A 14,282-nucleotide genomic window follows, 5' to 3' on the forward strand; every position below is an offset into this window, starting at 1 on the left:
CTAGCAAATAACCAATATAGGACTAAACACACGCCCATATGGGTCCTTACATATTCCCCCCATTTCAGCCCTAACGTTCTCGTAACGCCAAGAGTTCAAATCCATTCAAAATTATTCACAAACACCACGATCGATCCGTGGTCAGCTCCAATAAATCTGTGCTGCAGCATCCCCTAATTCACATAGGTTATGGATTGGGTCCGCTCTGATACCATTTGTAACAACCTAAGACCTCACCCAAAATGGCTGGTCAGAAGATATTATATAGGTTTCTTGATCCTGTATGAGTGCCTAAGATCTACCTGGTAAATAATCGATGTGAGACTAAACATACGTCCGTATGGATCCTTATTAAAAAAAAAAAAAAAAAAAAAAAAAAGGCACCCTTATGCTTCATAACACCTAATCGGAGTCCACAATGATGAAAGTTTCCCCACACACACAACGCATGCACGCACGCCGATGCATGCACATGCACAAGCACGCGAATGCACACATGCGCCCATACCCAACCACCCCACAACGTGCACGCGCGCGAAACAAAATCAAAGAAAAGATAATGCATGCAATCCATCAAAAAAGGTATGTGATCATCACAGAGGAAGGAACGTGATAAAGAATCTCACACTTAGTACATCAGAGAAGGAAAGTGATCAAATATCACAAGTTACTATATATTTCATTAATATATTTTCCTTTCCATTCCTTCTTTGTATAAATCGATATACATTCCATAAATATACATTTGCTGTCTGCCTTGGCAAGTACTATTGTGCCATTTTTTTGTGCTGTATGATTATTATATAAAGGAAAGAAAGCTCCCTCTCAGTTGCTCATGTCAAGAGAGGGAAGTCATTCAATAATGCTTTATTTCTTTTTCTAGTCTTGTTTTTATCTTGGCATCTCTAGATTAGTGAATTCCTCTGGTTCTTTGTCGTGGCTTCTTCTAGTACTGAATCCACCTATCTGAAGATATGCTTGGCTTTGCCAACGGCATTGTCCATGAACCAAGTTTTGTGATCTCTTTGTCCCATGCAAAATGGACCCAACAGGACATTGGATCCTACTTGCTTGCTCGAGGCATTTGGTTCTTCTCTCCATGCATGGATTTTAAGCAGTATTTTTTTTTATATATTTTTGATAAATTTTTTTCTTTTCCCTTTTAAGGAAAGTTTAGGAACAAAGTGGCTACTGAAAAATTCATCAAGATCCCTTCCTTGTATCTTTTACTTTCTTTTGAGCTGGCAGAATGTACTCACATTAAAGCTATATGAAATACCATTTTTTACCAAAAAAAAAAAAAAGAATTACTACGATAACGAAAGGAAAGCAATTTAGTGCTGCAGGACTGGATAGTGAGTTATATGACCAATCACACTAGATCTACAGTAGGGGATTCTTCAACATGTCTACCGCACCAAGTTTTGAATATTTTATATTTTGATTGTCACAGATGTATATATACGCATCTTAATTAATTAATTAATTCATCGATTTTATCGAAAAAAAGGAAAGCAATTCAATAGCAATATTCCAAACTTATAAATTCACATATATTGCACTTTTTCTCAGCATTTGATAGGAAAAAATTGAATAATTTCATTTATTCTAAATTTTCATTATAACAGTAACATTTTTTTTGAGAGAAAGGGAGGGAAATCTATCCGTAATATAATTATCTAGATCCAAATATCAGAACCTTTGACTGCTAAGCAAAAGGATGTGATCATTAAAATAAGCCCCAATTCACATCATAACACTGATATTGTTAGAAATCAGAACTGATATTTTTATAATTCTATCATATCGAGGATCATCGGTTGATTAATCATGTACATGATAGTTTTTTCCAACCATATCAAGTTGATTGTTTAAGCCTTACAAAAAGTCATCATGCTCTCCTCAAACTTTTCAATCAAAAAGAAGCGTCATCTGATGAAAACTAAAACTAAAGCCATCTAATCAAGCATTGCATCCATCACAATGATTTCTAATAAAGCTCAATGAATTATGCTTCATAAACTTTGCACTCCTCTGTATCCGGGCTTGTTTGGCAAAAGTCTTCTAATGGATCTCCACTTCCTTGCACTGGCATACCTGGCCACTTGCTCGCCACCAGATGCGCTAAATCGACCACACGTTGGCTATACAAAAATTTAAAAAAAAAAAGCAACAATAATGTTAGTTATAGTAACGATATAGAATGGTGATTGATGACTTTGATAATGTAAAGTCAGCTATGACAAGAATCGTAAGTGGAGGTTTGCGCCAATATTACAACCTTCTACTATAACATCACTCATGTTTCTATTTTTCTTTTTCATCATCGTCCTTCTTTCTTTTTCTTAACTTATGCATATACCATATGCTTAACCTATGCATGTACCTATTATATGATCTTGTTAGTTGTTATATATATGTGATAACTTTCTATGTTATGCGACTAAATAATCATAAGCAGGCTAGAGAAAGCACAAAGAGAAAATGAAAAATTGTACAGAGTTTTTGTATTATCAAAGTAAATTCCCTTTTCAAGTTTCATTGCATGGAATTTTCTTTTTCATGAAACCAGAAACTCATTTGGCTTGGTTCTACATCCCACTTTTCATTATAGACAGAAGAAAGATATTGAAAACACGATAACAATATGAGTAACTTTACTGTAAAGCATGGTATGGAAAATGAAACTAAAAAAATCAGAACTACAATTTTTCACCCTAAAATTGTACTTTCCAGCAGCATATTTTAAATATTTTCTTAACCTTAGATTTATATTCCCATTTCTTTTGTTTTCCCCTATATTTAATCTTATCTAATTGGCATGCTTTTCAGGGGGATAAATTTAGGTGTGACAATATATGGGTTTTATTAGCTTTTGCTGAGTGATGCTCTCACTTGCAGGGAACCCTCCCTCTTTTGTGGCTTTTCATTTCCAAGGTTTATGAAATGATATTGATGGGCTTGCCCATCACTTTGCTCAAAAGAGGAATGAAAAAAGAAAGAAAGTGGTTGGCAAAGAAATCATCATTGTAAGTTTTACAAGCCAATTTAACTGCCTACCTTTATTAATTGTCAAAATTCCACTTCTCAAAATGAGCATGTTAATTATCAATTAGTTATGTGGTATTTTCCAAACATGTAAACATTGGATTCATAGATTACCAATGGAAGACCAGTTGGATTAAGTTTGTTCCTAAAGATCTATGCATTGATTAGATATTCCTTTTATTTCATACAATCTACTCCATGCTTGAACTAGCTTTGTGAATTATTTCTTTGCCATATCAGCTGGATTCAACAATCAAATCCCAGAATGTAGCCTCATAACAGTTAACAGGACAAACATCCTATCCTTGGTTTTTAACCAATCAGAAACATGGCTTGCCTGTCTCCATTTTATTTTATTTCAAAAAAGAAAAAATACCAATTAGAAACATACAAATCCAGTTCAGACCTGCAGGGATTTTCATTAGTTATGAAAATATTAGAGAAACCATTGAGATGCCACTATTTTCAAGTTTCTTAGTATGCCTCTTGGTTCATTAAATTTACCATGAATGCATTTTCTAAATTTCCCACTTAGTGACTTTTCTTGCAATTGTTTTCAATTTTCTGCCTCTGAATGTCCTGCATCCATTTTTCATTATGAGAATTGTATTATGTTTTCGACACAGGATGACACATACCAAGAAAGGAATTGTTCTCACCTGTATCCCCATTCATTGTCATACCAGGCCACCACCTTGACCATGTCATCTCCCATCACCATGGTCAGCGATGCATCAATGGTAGAGGATACATCAGTGCACCTGAAATCAACTGAAACTAGTGGAACATCACAAACAGCAAGGATTCCCTTCAATGGTCCATCAGCAGCCTTCCTGAAGGCCTGGTTCACATCTTCGGCCGTGATTCCTTTCTTCTCAACATTAACCACAAGGTCCACCACTGAAACATTGGGGGTTGGCACGCGGAGAGCTATTCCATTGAGCTTGCCCTTGAGCTGGGGCAGCACCAGTGACACTGCTTTTGCTGCTCCAGTGCTAGTTGGGACAATGTTCAGTGCTGCAGCTCTTGCCCGCCTCAGGTCACGGTGAGATGCATCTAACAATCTCTGGAAAGAAAACACAGATGTCGAAAACATATGACCAACTTTGCATTTGGAGATGATTATACTTTCAATGGTGATGCACACTCCATCTTTCTCTTCAAAAGATGCTTGGTTGTGTGATTTAGTAGAGTAATAAGTAAATATTTTTTATATGATCCAAAGTAATAAAAGCTACTCCGATAGCTGCATGTAAAGCTGATATGAACTCAGATTACTTATTATCAATTCAAAGTAAAGACTATGATTTGATCTCAAACCTTTTTTGTTACAGCAGAGCTCAAGAATTAGTAAAAATTACTCTCTCAAAACAATGAGCTGTGGTTTGAAGATTCATCAAGTTGACATTAAACTCATCCGATGCCAAGTTTACATTGGCTTTCATCTTTGATTGGAAGTTTTAACGATCTTACTGCAATTGAAGTTACAAGAAGTTAAAAAAGAAGAAGTAATAATGCAGTAAAAGGAGGCATAGTCAGGAGCCATCACCAAAAGGAAATTTGAACCAAAAAGAGATTGAATTAGCTTGAGGGGTTTCATCATAACCAAGAAGGCATTGAACCAAAGAGATGTTTGCTGAGTCGCCATGACATGAATTGTTTCAATTCAAGCGGCTTGACGGCATCTTGTAATTCATGTAATAAGAATTACATTGAAAAGCCTTCTTCTGCATCTTAACACATCTTGGACTATGTTTTTAATTTTTCTGAAGGAGGTTTCCTTATCTAGCTAGTTTGATGAAACAATATGTAATGCAGGATTCAACATGAATTCAAACATATAAAAGGAAAGCTGACCTGATCCCCTGTGTAAGAATGAGTTGTTGTCATGGTACCCTTCACAATGCCTATATTGAACAAGACCAATTAGTTTGAAGGACATTCTCATATTTTATTTCTTTTTTATTCTGCTTCATAATGTTTAAACATAGCCTTGAAAATTTAAGATCCTCAGACATAAATTAATATTAAGATCAGTGCTCACCAAATTCTTCATCCATAACCTTCACAAAGGGAGCCAGACAGTTTGTTGTGCAGGATGCATTGCTGCAAATAACAAAAGCCAAGATCAAAGAAAAAAATTAGTTGGAAATGGGAAGGAAAAATGTGACTAATGGTCACATTATGAGCATAGGATGCAAACTAGCACCAACCTAACTATATTTGCCACCTCATGGTTGTAGTCACCTTCATTCACCCCCAAGACATATGTTGGGATATCAGCTCCTTTAGCCGGTGCCGTGATAATAACCTTCTTAGCACCAGCTTGTATATGTTTGCCAGCACCCGGTCCATCGACAAAAACCCCAGTCCCCTACAACAGATGCCTTGAAATAGTACAATGTTGTTTCTTTATCTCCTAAAGTTTGTTCAGTTAGTTAAATACACAATAATATACCTCAATCACAATGTCTATTCCTAGTTCGGCCCATGGTAGCTTCAGAGGGTCTCGGTTCGAGACAACCATGACTGGCTTGCCATCAACGCTAATGGTCCCATTATCCACGATCTTCACATCAGCCTTGAAGGTCCCAAGCATTGAGTCGTATTTGAGAAGGTGAGATGCCTATAGATCAGAAAAAATCCTTATAAACCATGCTTCCATCCAAAGAATCATCTTTATTTCATGATTCACATGCGATGCTTCAACCGTTTTGGGAGTGCAAAGACAAACAAGTTCAAGAATAGAAGTACTGATCTGTCATACATTTTTAACACCGCCACTGTCATTCACGACCACAACATCAAGAGGAGAGTTCTTTCGTCCATGCCAGCAGCGGAGGAAGTTCCGACCGATCCGTCCAAAGCCATTGATTGCCACTTTCAGCTTGGCAACTGTCTCCCCCCTAACAGGGCTGGCTCCAACTGTCTGATGCATGCCACCACCCCATAGAACAAGCATTAGTATAAGAAAACATCTATTTCCATATGACCAAGTGATATCATGGTTTAAAAAATATGATTAGAGAAAGGTATTAAGAAGAAGCATGCGCATGTCTCCCCGTAAAAAGAATTTCTCAGCTAATAGCAGAGATGCAACGATGAACGTAATAAACAGTTATGCGATCTTATAATTCTTGACACATATCAAGAACAATTGACATATAATCTTAATTTTAAGCTGGTTACTATTTCATGGTGATTTGGTGATTAGACGAAACAGATTTTTCAACAATTCATCTAAACCTTAAGTATGCCATGCATTCATTCAGTTGTACACATTCTACAAACTTAATTATCCCCTATATTTTTGTATTACAGTTGTAGAAAAAAAAAAAACTAAGTAATTCACAGGTTAATAGTTGTTATTGCAACATGGAGACTCAATTGGCATTTAAAGCTCAAGGGGGTGATTAACCTGTTGTTAAATAGTATGGTGTTCATACCACTTTCACAGCTCTCTGATGCAAGGGACATAGACTGCTTCAGGCGGATTCGTAGCAGTTAATTGACTGATTCAGCGATACAATGGCACATAGAAATGTTAACTTCACATACCAGAGTTCACTAAATGAAGTACTGAATCATGATGCATAACGGTTATATCAGCAAGTATTTATAATGTGGAATAAAGTTATCTTAAGCCATTTTCCATGAACAAAGGAATTAAACCAGTCAGTATTATATGAGTTTCACAGAGAGCTCACCTTGGAAGCCAATTGTGCAGCCAATACATCAGAGAGGGATGCCTCTCTCCCCTGCGTTGCGAAGGTCACACAAGTGCTTGACCGCAGCCCCGAGAACTCGGCAACCTCAAGCCTCTAATATGGAATAAGAAAATTAAAGAGCAATCACCATCAATCTTCTGTAAGACACAATATAATTCCTCAAAAGAGAGTTGCAACATCCTACATAAGTAGTAAAAAAAAATCAGAATGGTTGAGCGAGAGAGAGAGAGAAAGAGAGAGAGAGACCTTGGTGAAAGATGGGGTGGGGTGGCAGTGTGTGGCCTTGGAGTGGAACCTGGTGTTGGAGGGGATCCTGGAGGAGACAAGAGCTGCATGGCTGGCCATGGCTGCAACTAAACAACACACGGGCTCCCGGAGGGATGTTTTATACTCTCTCTCTCTCTCTCTCCAAGTACCAGGTCCAGGGTCATTGGCTTCACTCGTTTTTCTATGGCGCTTGATTGGAGTGCATGACTAAAATTTAGAGGTGGAGTTGAGTGGGGGCAGTGTGTGGTGATAGAAGGCAATGTATGAGGATAAGAAGATTGTGATCTCTACTCGGAGCCACACACCTCCCACACCCCTTCCTTTGTGGGATTTTGTGGTGATTCCTGAGCTGCCCTCGTTCTTGCCCAATGAGTTCCCCAACCCAATAGTATTTTGAGGCCACAGCCCTTCCAAAAAAGATTCACTCGGACGCTTCGAACGGACCGATTTTTGGTTAATGATTGCAATGGGCCAGACTTAGGTCAATCCGGTTTTACTCGTACCCAAACTCAAAATCAATTAAGATCCTCTATGGTGCGCAGACTACAGCACAGAGTACTTTACAGCTCTCGATAGCCGCCATAAGAAGGTGGACGGCGTGGATCACGTTGTTTGATGGCCATCCATCCTTTGATGATGGCTATCATCGAGAGTTATACAACACTCTGTATTGCAGCCCGCGCACCGCCAAAGGATCGCCGCTTATTTAAAATAAACCGTAGTTATAAGAAAATATATTTCGGAAGATTTTACCCGAAAAACAAATGGGGAAGTTGATATGATTTTTTTGAGAAACTTGTTGAAAAACTCTTGTGTACTATAGAGTGTTTTGTAGCTCTCGATAGCCGCCATGAGGAGATGAACGATGTGGATCACATTGTTTGATGGCTATCCATCCCCTGATGGCAGCCATCATCGAGAGCTGCACAATACTTTGCAGTGCAGCCCGTGCACCGCCAAAGGATCCATGCTTATTTAAAACAAACCGTAATTACAATAAACTATATTTCGGAAGATTTTATCAGGGAAACAATGGGGAAGCTGATACGATTGTTTTGAATTTTGACGCAGAAAGAAAAGTTTAATGAATTAGGCTCCCATTGGTTAACTTACGAAGGGAAGGGTATGGGCTTGTCAACCGATACGGGGAGAAATTCAAAATTAAAGATTTTCTTAAAGGGCCGTGGGGAAGCCATTGCGATAAATTACCCATTACATTAGTTTTGTTATCAGAGGAAACTAAGTACTGGGAAGAATCATTACCAATACTCATGAACTAATTTTAGCTACCCATCAATTTGATTTCGGCTGGAGAAATTACTGGAAATCAATTTAAAATTACCTTAGTAATGGTTTTTCTATGGTTGCTACGTAATTTTTCGTATGTTTTGCATATTGTTTTTACTTTCTTTATGGTTACACTTGCTACAATTCTAAAATTAGAGTGTTTTCTTGATTACTGTCTCCCATTTCTCATGTTTGCATCATTTCTGTATCACTGTCCCTTAACAGGATGTCTGAAATAAACTGAATGCTTGTCTTGGAAATTGGTATTATTAACCTGACATTATTGATCCTCAATGTTATCAAGCTTAAAATTAAATTTGAGGCTAAAAATCTAATAAAATATGGCTTGTTTATTATTGATCAAGGCTAATCAAGTAACTTAGAACCAACACTGACTAGAGGTTATCTTAATCGACATGAAAACCATAATTGAGCTAAAATCAGTTGATGTTTGAATCGAGCTTGACAAGCATGCACTAACCATGCCATATTTGAATGGCATACCAGCACCTCACATCATCGGTATCGATTTGAGGGCTGATCATGCCCTGGGTGACTAAAGTTTATGAAATTAATCAAGCTAAACTAGCACAACCGATCTAAAAGGATCACTAGATCCATTGATCTCATTGGCCACTCTGAGATGGTCTAGAAATAGTTTTGGAGGAAGATCCGCCACATCCAAGACTTCATTGCGGATTACAACTTCTAGGGTCGTATCTTTCTCACATGAAGTCTATTTTCTGCATGTCTGGTGTCAAAATTGAGCTCTCGACAAGTACTACGAGAGAGCAATGACACCCAATGATGTAGGTTTTGATGATATCTAGCCAGCAAAATGGGTTGGTTAAAATAAAAGGCTTTTTTTCTTAGTAAGATGTTGATACAAAAGTTGAGATCTAGCTCTAGGGAGACTTTGATTTTCCAAGATTATTTTTATTAGCCATGGCTATTTAGAAAAGTTGAAATCTATTTTGGATTATAGAGAAATCCAAACTAGATTCTAAAATGGTAGATCTTACTAGCATAAATAGAAAATTCAAATAATATTTTATTCAACTTCAGGAACCTCACTATCAAATTTTTTTTAATACTTTTATATATTTTATTAAGAGAGATATGAGTTGAGAAGGTTCAAGAAAATTTTTTCTTCTTACCAATCAGAACAATAACAACTTATCAACATTGATTACAGGGCTACCAACACCAAATGTTATTCAATTTATAAATGGGTCGGTTCTCAAGCTTAATAAGGCATAAACCAATTGCAAAGCCCCACATGATTGGTACCTGAAGTATTGTTTCCTATATCAAAGTTTGTAGTGCTAGGTTTGGATGTCGATCCTTTGTTGCTTATCTCCATCTAATGAGATGAGAGGCTATTGAGAGGGATTGCTAGAGAGAAGGCCACAATTGGGGCAAAGGGTAGCCTTAAAGAGAATGCACTAGCATCTCTGTAGCAGCAATACAAAATCACTTATTGCTGGTTGAATAGCTAGTGAAGCAACCATACTAGGATGAGACACTATACTCGATGGCAATTGGATTCTACTCACTAAATTATACAGTCTCAAGGGCTCATGGAACCTCAAGTAGAAGTTTTAAGTCTTAGTTTTTTCCTCAGTTTTGCTTGGGGAACTATATCCACAAATCCTTAACCTTAAGCCGATGCATGATTTAATCTGTAAATATGTTGGATAGGATCAAGTTTGGTACACCCTAAATCTAATTGATATTTGAATTAGATTAAAAGTATCATATCAAGGCTATTCATTTTCATTTCAACTATATTGGAATATGTTAAAGATTTATTTTATTAATCTACCAAGTTTTTGGGACCAAAATTGGTAAAAAATAATCCATGCACAAAACATAGGCAGCATACATAAATTGATTATGTAATTATATTATGCAACAAAATAGAAATGAACAACTTATAGATATCATCAAGAACTTGTTTTGCACAAGATGATCAATAGACGCATGTAAAATAAAGCAAACATGGGTTGATGAGTAATACAGTTAAATTATCATTAAAAAATAATTTTTAATCCTAAGGAAGTTTTGTGAGATGTACATAGGATATTAATTTCAAGCTTGAGGCCCTACATAAGGGATCAAGTTACTAAATACAAGAATATCATAGTAAAAGCAAATAAAAAATACATCATAGCTGGTAGTCTAGGAGCTGGAGAGTAGAGCTTCTAAAGATGCAGTTAGAGTCAGAGTGAATAGAGTGTTGGACCCTTTAGTCCAAGGAATCTCAGTCGTAGCTTTGGTAGCAGGGACTGGAGTGTGCCCCGGTGCTTGAGGCTCTTGGGAATCACCAGGATAGGGAGATGAGAAGGGTGAGTCAACTTGGTCGGAGGAGCTTGATTTCCTGAATGCTTGCATGTGGCAAGGCCGTAGCATCGATAGTATCGTCAAGTGATTTATCTTCCAAGTCTTCACTGATGTTCGATACTATGGTGGACTTAAAAGATGCAGCCCTGCTTGTCTTTATAAAATACCTCTCCCTATCACTGTGTTAAAAAAGAGCAGGCTTGGTCTTGTGAATCGTCGCCTTTATCCTTTTTAGGATAGGGACTTTAGCCTTCACCGATACTAGCCAAATGAAGGAACCATCAATGGAGCTGCAAAGTTAATGGTCAGCTAGAAATGATAGCAACTGTGTATCTAAATAGGCCAACTCAACTTAGTCAAAAGAATACCAACACCTTTGCCCTGGACTAGGACTGAAGTCTTACTTGTTTGTGGCAGAGATTTATTGTCAGTTGGTTGTGATCTAGAAGGAACATCAAGTGTTGAGTCAATAGTCTTTAACTATAGCCACACTAATATTGTATGGCTAGGCCAGAAATAGAATCATACCTATATTCCACGGAGTGGGCCAGAATACCACACTTAGACCCAGGAGAGTGGGCTAGAATACTATATTTATTCTCTATTGCAGTGTTAGAAATAAAATCAATAAGCTCAATAATAGGCAGAGTTATGCATAACCCCAATTGGCGGAGTCTAATACATAGTGAGGCTGAGAGTTCAAATCTGATACATGTTAAAGTTTTTTTTACAAAATAACATATATATCATAATCTAATCAAAATATGCATATACGATGTAAGATCAACAAATAATATAATAGTAGTTTGAAAAATATCACTCCGAATTATACATCTATTTTCCATTTCAAAACATCATCTCACAAAATTCATAAATCACATATGAATCAATTAATAATTTATTTGATATAAAAATAATATTTTATGAATAAAAAATAATAAAATAAGATTATTACATACTTTGCAAGCGAAACCAAACTATATGTCCAAGTAATTTTGACAATTCCTTTTAGAACCTAAGACTCTAGTAAGTGCTCAACTAAAATCTCCGGTGAGCACCGTGAGCCAAGATTATGTTGGAAGCCGATAAGAGAAGAAGGAACCAACGATGGTTTAGCGGTGGTGATCAAAAAAACTTGTCGGTGATGAGGTGAAAGAGGATGTGGAGGTTTTTAATTAGCCATTAGAGCTTAGATTTTCTTGCTTCTGTAGAAAATTGAAATGGAGAATTTGTCTCCTTCTCCAAGTTAAACAGGGCTCTATCTCTTTTTTTTCATCTTCGACTTCAAGTCAAACAAGGCTCTATCCTTTTTTTTATTTTCTTCTCTAAGTTGAACATGGTTCTTTTTTTTTTTCATCTCCTATTCCAACTCTTACATTTGGACTAATCAAGTAGACTAAGCCCAATTCCTTATTAGCTAGGTTGGGTGTTACATTGGGGCATATCGGCCTCCAAAAATATTAGTCAGACAGATTTTGGGGAATGGAGGAAAGAAAATTGAGGATTTATATTTTTGCGAGAGAAGCCTTTATCGAAGAACCTAAAATAGTCTGGGAAAGAAAGGAACAATCCCTCCAAGTGAGCATATTGATGATCAATGGGAATGGTGTCGGTCACATCTATTACAAGGATGCAAATCTTTGGGAACAGGCATATAACCAGATTTGGAGTATCTAGAGAGGACCTCAATTGCTATAGATAATCTCTTTAAGGCCCTAATAAAGATGGGCTAATATAACTAGAGCTAGAGCCATTGCATAGTCTTCAACTAGGGATGAGCTAGCTTAAGATGTACTCTGACCATCTATACCCACCGAGAGCATAACAGGTATATGTAGACCTAGACCAGAAAAAAGGCAACATATCCTTGGTGGAAAATCAACCCAACAAAATGGTGGAAGGTTTGCATATGGAAATTATAGCTAGCTAATTTATTTATAGACAGGCCAAAATCATCCTTGGGGATGTCAACTAGGATGTTGGCATTGAATAGTTCGCTAGTTGGTCTGAGGTTAAAAAGGATACCCAAGTCTAGCAGGCTCGAGCTAGTTATATTGTAATTCAAATGGAAAGTATTGGCCGAAGGAGATTAGAAACACAAGAAGGCAATAAGCAAAGGTCGGTTAGCCACCTGGTGGGAAATGGGAAAATGCCAAAATATCCAAAAGACAGTTCTTTTCGCAAATAGATAACTTCTGGTAGGAAACATGACTAAATCACTGATTCTAGAGGCCACACCAGATAGGCTATGGCTGATGATTGTCGAGGTTCTTCCATAGTAAGATTTTTTACCCGGACCTCTCATGAAGAAAAGTTTTTTGAGGGTGGCAAGGAAAGATGGAAGAAAGAGGTTTGGATACCTGGGATTTAAAAAGAGAATCTAATATGTAAATATTGAAGGGTTTTTAAATCTGCATCTGAGGGTCTACAGACTATAGAACCTTAGAACGCTCGAGTTCTTTTTGCTTCTCATGGGTATGAGCTTGGAGGCAAGTAGGATCTTGGCTCATCTTGTTGCAAAGTCGGAGTAAGGGTTCAAAAGCTCCAGAAAGGTGAAGAGAACTAAGAGAGTAAGAGCTGCTGGAAGCAATGGTAGGAGACGACCTCTCTAGGTCCTTTAAAAAACTTTCATGCCGTACAAAATGTATCCTCAAAGGATTCTAATCGACCATGGGGCCTCAAGAAATAATTTAATTAGAGGGATGAATCATCTTGTCAAGACATATGGATGATCCTCAAAGGGAGAGAAGACATATCGACAGGAGTTATGATCAAGGAATATCCTTAAAAATGCAGGAATTCCAAAAAGCACAAGTATTTCAAACTTTTGAATAGCGTACTTATTATAATTAATGTGGTAGCCAGTACATCCCATCACCTTCTTAATTGATTGTTTGCACCACATTATGAAGCCTAAGGATCACCAAACACATGGGGGTTTTGAAATAAAGTTTGAAAAGGGATTTCAAATCTTGAGCCAAGACCTAAAACTTTTGCATCATATAGTCACCTAAAAGGTTGGTGGTGAAAGGAAGGGATGCTTGATAAGCTAAAGTAAACAAATGTGATGCTGGGAGAGCCGGCCAAATTGATTTAAAGATACCTTTGCATGGGGATCGTGCTATAGATTGATTAAAGGATATCACAAAAATAATTTATTATGGTGCAAGCCGAATGAAGATATTATGATATGATTGAGGCTGATCAAGTATGATAATTGATTTGACAGATGATGCATGATTTGACCGTTATGATAAATATGAGTAGTGAAGGGCAGTTGGCATTGGTTGTCAAACTACTAGAAGTGAAGGCCTGGGCTATTGCTGTTGAGAGTGAACGATTACCATACCATTTGATTTATCTTCTTCTATAAATAAGTAGATATAATTAAAAAAGAACTTTTGGCCTATCAATGAAATCAATCGATCTTTATTTATCTTTAAATTTTTTATTCTTAGTTTATCCGCAAGACTTTAATTTATTTATAGGAGTAACATCAGAATACTTGGATCGTAGCCCCATTGTTATCCTTTTTTACCCTATCGATCTTCTTCAAACGAACGACGTGATGGTAGCAAAAGTCCTTGAAGGTTAAAGTCTCTGGACCTA

At 37.1% G+C, this 14,282-nt stretch overlaps 1 protein-coding gene across 1 annotated transcript; it reads right to left on the reverse strand.

The window, feature by feature from the left end:
• Positions 1–1,765: 1,765 nt before the first annotated feature.
• On the reverse strand, positions 1,766–7,226 carry LOC103704929 (glyceraldehyde-3-phosphate dehydrogenase B, chloroplastic). Its single transcript, XM_008788448.4, has 9 exons — positions 7,023–7,226; positions 6,756–6,869; positions 5,816–5,977; positions 5,507–5,674; positions 5,262–5,422; positions 5,093–5,154; positions 4,906–4,955; positions 3,708–4,114; positions 1,766–2,144 (listed from the first exon to the last, which is right to left on the reverse strand). The coding sequence occupies exons 1-9, from the start codon at positions 7,119–7,121 to the stop codon at positions 2,009–2,011; spliced, it is 1,359 nt and encodes a 452-aa protein (XP_008786670.2). The 5' UTR covers positions 7,122–7,226; the 3' UTR covers positions 1,766–2,008.
• Positions 7,227–14,282: the final 7,056 nt, after the last annotated feature.

The sequence above is a fragment of the Phoenix dactylifera genome, unplaced genomic scaffold (genome assembly GCF_009389715.1).
Source record: "Phoenix dactylifera cultivar Barhee BC4 unplaced genomic scaffold, palm_55x_up_171113_PBpolish2nd_filt_p 000097F, whole genome shotgun sequence".
NCBI lineage: Eukaryota > Viridiplantae > Streptophyta > Magnoliopsida > Arecales > Arecaceae > Phoenix > Phoenix dactylifera.